At 42.6% G+C, this 5,966-nt stretch overlaps 1 protein-coding gene across 1 annotated transcript in view; it reads right to left on the minus strand.

The window, feature by feature from the left end:
* Positions 1-5,966, minus strand: part of AMDHD1 (amidohydrolase domain containing 1) — a gene marked incomplete at its 5' end in the record, with an annotated part of 18,699 nt that overhangs the window by 9,506 nt on the left and 3,227 nt on the right. The window contains 3 exons of the mRNA XM_019515801.1: positions 623-900; positions 2,403-2,467; positions 3,759-3,865. Of these exons, the coding sequence (XP_019371346.1) occupies positions 623-900; positions 2,403-2,467; positions 3,759-3,865 (450 nt within the window). The remainder of the gene's footprint in view (positions 1-622; positions 901-2,402; positions 2,468-3,758; positions 3,866-5,966) is intronic.

Consider the following 5,966-nt stretch of genomic DNA (forward strand, 5'->3'; position numbering starts at 1 on the left):
GCAGGCTCCTACCCTGGGGGGTTTTAAGAGGAGGTTAGATGAACACCTTGCTGGGGTCGTTTGACCCCAGTACTCTTTCCTTTCATGGCAGGGGGTTGGACTAGATGATCTGCTCAGGTCCCTTCTGACCCTAGAAACTATGAAAAGTGCTGTTATGTAGCTGACTCCCAGGATCTGTGTCATTGAAGGGGGCTCCTGCACACAATATTTATTGTATGTTTCTTTTCTGAAGAGGAAGGATGTTTTTAGGGTCTCCTATGGGGGGAATCAGTAACTACTCAGGATAACTGCATGCCTGTTGGCTGAATCCATTCAATTGCTGCATAAAACCCAATGATCTGATATTTTTCATAGCTGGCACTGATGCACCAATGCAATCTCCACTACTTTAAATTTTGGAAAGCATTCCTTGATGTTGAATGCTGCTGTTTCAGGTACACTTTGCTGCCACAATACCAACTAAACTCTATTACAGCTTTCTTTACCTGACACCTGGCTCCTTTCCTTAATATTTGGAAGATATGCCATCTCTTTGCAGTTCATCTGCTGAAGACCTATTTTCATATTTTATGAAACAACATGAAAGCAATAGTGTTTAAAAGAACAAAAAAAATCACTTTACTTAGGCACAGAATGAGCTCCACAGTATGTTGAGGAGATGCTGATGTCCAGTAACCGTTTAGCCCGTTCAATCACTCTGAGCATTTTAAGTTCTGTTTCTAGGTTTAAACCATATCCACTCTTACACTCAACCAAAGTGGTTCCCGCTCTGATCATACGTAATAGTCGGTGTTTGAAGGTATTGAACAGCTCTTCTTCTGAGGTTTTCTGGGTGCGCTCCACAGTAAAATGTATTCCTCCCCCAGCTTGGTGAATATCCATGTAGGAAGCACCTGCCAGCTAAAGCAAAATTATTAAACGTGGATTTGTATTTTTATTTTTTTCAAGGGATTCTGAGGAACTGTTGGCCTGTTCTGCAGTGGATATGGGTAACCAGGTATGAGATGGAATTAAAATGTGGGAAACTCTCTCATGGAGGCAATAACTCAGCCTAGATCCAGTCTGTACTGATGGGAAAAAAGGAAGTTAAATGTACCTGGAATTGATCAGAAAAGGTAATTGGCTAGTTCTTCCCATGCTGTAGTACCTTTGGGCCAGTTAAACAAATGCAAAGAAATACCAAAGCCGGAGGCTGTCTGCCAGACATGTCTAAGTACCATTACCCGCCTCTGGAGTAAGAAGTGTTCTGCCATAGGCCACAGGTACGGCCATTCTGCCCCACTGTAATTGCAGCAATGATGAAAATTTGGGAAGTACTCAGAGTTTCCTTGGTTCTGGGTCTGGCCCCTGAAAGACCAATTGTGGTGTCAGGCTGCAAGAGAGAAGCATATCAGCTCTGAAAACAATCCTCCCTGCTGGCTAAATCCAATGGGATTTCACTGTCTCCTTCACTATGAGCCAGCAGCTAGTAAACTAGACCATGAGTGTCCCTGGCAGGAGAACAGCAGTGTGTCTGAGTCTTGCCTTATGCCTAGGTTAGACAGAAATTTTCTTAGAGGTGGAAGAACTGTAGGAAGGAATGTCTTTTAGAAGACTGTATCTCCTTGTTTTAACATAGATTTGAAGGCACAAGTCAAATTAACCTCTTCCTATAACCAGAATAGTTTAAAAATGGCTACCAGGGGAAGAAGAAGCAAGTAAGAATGAACTGGATTTTGCCTTGCCATGAACAGTTATTACTACTGGTTCTGTTTTCTGTTTTATTTTTGACATTGTCTTGACTAGAAGTTGAATTCGGCACCTGAATATGACTGTATTATCCTTTCAATAGGGCCAGTTTTACCATAATGTCAGTAGGAGCCCTTTTGCCAGGTTGAGATGCCAGAATTAAGTTATCCCCATCTCTCTGCTTCTCAAAATCAATTAACTAGCATCTCTCCTCTCACATATGAAAACTATATTATGATTAATTTTGTTTGTTATTGTAGTTCCTGACAAGCCAACAGAGACTGGCACAACAACTGTGCTAGGTGCTTTACAAACAGTGTATGAGATGGTCCCTCCCTGGAAGTGCTTAGTAACAAATAATAAGCTCACTCTCAACCTTTGAAACCACATACTGATTTAAAACAAAACAAACAAAATGTCCCAATGCCACTTCTCTTATTTCACTGGATTCCCCTTTCCTTTTTAATTTCCCTGTTTTTCCCATCTCTCTTTTCTTTTGCTCCAGTCCCCTCTTTTTCCAAAGCCATCTATTATTCTCCCATTACTTATTATATATGATATGAATGATTATCTTTTGCAGATGAAAAACAGGGCTTTAGAGAAAGCAGATATAGTTTGGTGTGATAGCAAACCATAGGAACAGAAAGAAAAACCCTGTAAATATAGGAAATTACCTTCATTGCAAACTCATGGACCCTGTCCCCAGCCCACACTGGATGTGTATGAGCATCTACTAAACCTTAAAAAAAACACAACAGAAAAAATTAAAACATATGCACATGTGAGCAAATTAAAGACATGGTATCAATTCCAACTCCCCAAACTAAAACAAGCAAGCATACAAAAAACCCTGGGTCAGACTTGATGATCTGCTCAGGTCCCTTCTGACCCTACCAGCTATGAAACTATGAAACTGTGTATTTCTGTCCAGAAAGATTTTAAGTCACATTGTTACCCCCCAAAAAAATCTATACACAAGATCCAAGAGTACAAGAAGGGTAAATATTTTTGCCTTTTTCCGGGTTATTTTTAGTGAAGTTGGTGGCAGCTTGTATAGAGATTCCCTGTTTCTCTGACACAGGAGATCAATCAGTCTCCCATGGGTCATTTGCAAAACAAAATGAGAAACATAGACATGTTTTTAAAAAACAGGGAGACTCTCAGAGAACTAATAGGAGTAGTACTTGAATGCATTTTTAACTCATTTTGAAACTGATGACTTGATTTCAATAGGCACCCTTTTAAAAGTATAAACTGCATACATTGTCATTAATCTGGCAGTATTCAGTTGACTTCAGTGGGAATCATCCATGAGTAAAGACTGTGAAATAAGTCCCATGGCATGCTGGAATTCGTGTTGAAGAATATTGTTACCTACCTATAATGGTCAAATGATCAGCCTGATTTGTAAAGATAATGTGCTTGCCCAGATTTACTTTACGTCTAATGACATTTTCAGAAGTGCCTTACTGTTTCAGGATCCTAAGTGCCATGGACTTTGACCCACAACCACCAGTCTGAGGGCAAAGTGGAGTAAGAAGTTGTCATGGATGGACTGCTGGTGGACAGAACAAGGATGGAAAATGGTAGGGAACCAGAACTGCTTTGATTTGCCACTCCTAACTTGCCAACAAGTTGATTTGAACCAGTGTAGAGCAGGAGGAAATTGGTTGGTATTGGGATGGAGCAGCAGCAGAATACTTTCCCCCTCAGAGTGACACCAAGAATGGCAGTGCAGTCATCAGAGTCACAAGTCCACCCTTGGACTGCTCCTGGCAGCAGAAAAAAAATATGTGCCAATCATCACAGAGGGCTCCAGGTACAGTGACAATCTGGGCCTTACCATACTAGATAAAAAAGACTTTTCTGGTGTTTTGTAAGTGGATACTTTGCAAAGTTAAAATGTCACTGACGAAAATAGAAAGAGGCCTAATAAATGAGAGTTTAGGAAATTGAGGTGCCTGTGCTTTATCTGAATATATAGTCAGCCAATCTCTTCTGCATCACTGAAATTAAGAAAATAGACCAACCTGGCAATACGCATTTCCCAGAACAGTCAATTATTTTTTCAAATGATGTTTCTGAAAACTGCCTGCGAATAGCATCAACAGGACCTACAGCTTTTATGCAGCCATCTCTGTAAGCAGCAAACAAACAACAAAAAAGCATTAGTTTGTTTATACATCAAACTCAACCAAGTTGTACATGGAGAGAAGCGGGGTCATTGTTAGCAGGACTGCAAAGATGGACAGGGCAAGTCACTTGCTAATTCAGTAGATGTTTAAAAATACATGTATTATTCTGTTGACATTTTAAGGTACCTGTGATGAACCAGGCCTCTCCTCCCCATGTCATTTTAGATTCAGAAGATGATAATTTTAGGGCCCTTTGTATTGGGATTAATACCTATTTGTACCCTGTAACTCAGAGGTCAAATGTTAACATGCTCATTATCCTGTGACACCGTTCTTATCAAATTCACAGAAAACAACTTCAAATTCTTGTTCCAATACTGAAATTATGTTTAATATTTACTAGAAGCCTTTGTTTTCTTTCTGATAGAAACTATTGTAGACCAGTGGGTCAGCAAATGTATGCCATTCCTCAAGTCAGCATCTGCACTGGAATAGGACTGCAAACTGTAAATGCCAAAACTTGCAGTTACCCAGCTGGAAAAATATAATGTAGGCATGTGAAGTGAAATAGGATTCTTCCCTTGGAATCTAGATAGGTAGACCTTCCACGAATTAGACAGCAACTGCTAAAAAAGGCACTGTCAGGCATCACAATACCTGTGTATTTTTATTCATCTACTATGGTAAAGGAAATTAAAGTTAAATATTAAGAAGGACTTTCTTACTATGAGGGTGGGTAAGCACTGGAACAGGTTATCTGGAACAGCATTTCTCAACCCATGGGTCATGACCCACAAGTGGGTAGCAAGAACATATGACAGGGTTGTGAGCAAACTTTAAAAATTGTTTCTCATTTAAATGAGAAAAACATGGGAAACTGCTGGTTTTCCCTTGCAGGCTGGCAAAGTTCCAGCCTGCCAGGGGCTGCTTGGGGCTGGGGGGAGGGTGATCAAGCGGGGGCAGCCATGTGCATGTGCACATGGCAGCCAGGCAGTGTGGAGAAGCTCCCGCAGCTCCTTGCAGATAAGTCTATGGGGCAGAGGGGCAGGAGCATAGACACCATGCCAGGAGGCAGAGGGGAACAGGTGACACTGCTCTCTGCCCCACCTCCTTTCTGGGTTAGAGCTGTGGCCTGAGGGGAACGGCAGTGGCAGTCGGGGTATGGCAGCAGGGTACAGCCACAGTCCAGTGCACGAGCGGCTGGCAGCGAGAGGTGACGGCAGCGCAGCCCTCCCTGTGTACTGTCCATTACTTCTTGCACTGCTCTGCCCTCCCGCACCGAGTCCTGCCCACTGGGCTGCAGAGGTGGCTCCTGCCCATGCTGGTCAACTCACGCTGCAGCCTCATGCCTGCTGGAGGTGCACAAATCTGCAGGGGGGGACATATTCCCCGCCATGTCCCACCCTTCCCCTGCCCCTCATACTGCAGGGCTGGGGCCAATGAATTGGGAGTGCAGGGCACCAGTCAGGCCATGGAGTGGCAGACTGTGGGTTGGGAGTGAGGGGAACCAGCAGGGCCAGGGGGCTGCTTTCTACTTAGGTTGGGACTGGCCATCAATGTTTACAAATGGGTCCTGGTCCAAAAATTATTGAGAACCACTGATCTAGAAAAGCTGTGGAATCTCTGCCACTGTAAGTTTTTAAGAGCAGGTTAGATCAATAGTTCTTAACTTTTTTTCGACTCAAGACACCTCTGGGAAAATGTCAATTCTTAGTTTTCACTCAGTTTTTGACTCCAGAAACATAATACCGCAAATCTTGTCATAAACAGCTCAGAAAGACAAGTCAGAGTGTTTTAGCGCTATGGAGTCCTATTTGAAATTTCTAGGATTACCTTGTTAAATGTGTTTGTAAACCTAACAGCGCTAACACTGTCTGACACCCTGTGGCACCCCTGAAAGGATCTCAAGGCAACCCAGGGTGCAATGGCACCCTGGCTGAGAATCACAGTTAGAGAAATACTTGTCCGAAATATATCCCGCCTTGAGCATGGAATTGGGCTAGATGACCTCTTGTGGTCCCATCCAGACCATTTTTCTATGAACATGGGTCTAATTACAAATTTGGGACCTTCTTAGCCTAGACTGATGGAAAAAGAGTTATA

The sequence above is a fragment of the Gavialis gangeticus genome, unplaced genomic scaffold (assembly GCF_001723915.1).
Source record: "Gavialis gangeticus isolate Ggan-Ray unplaced genomic scaffold, GavGan_comp1, whole genome shotgun sequence".
Lineage (NCBI taxonomy): Eukaryota > Metazoa > Chordata > Crocodylia > Gavialidae > Gavialis > Gavialis gangeticus.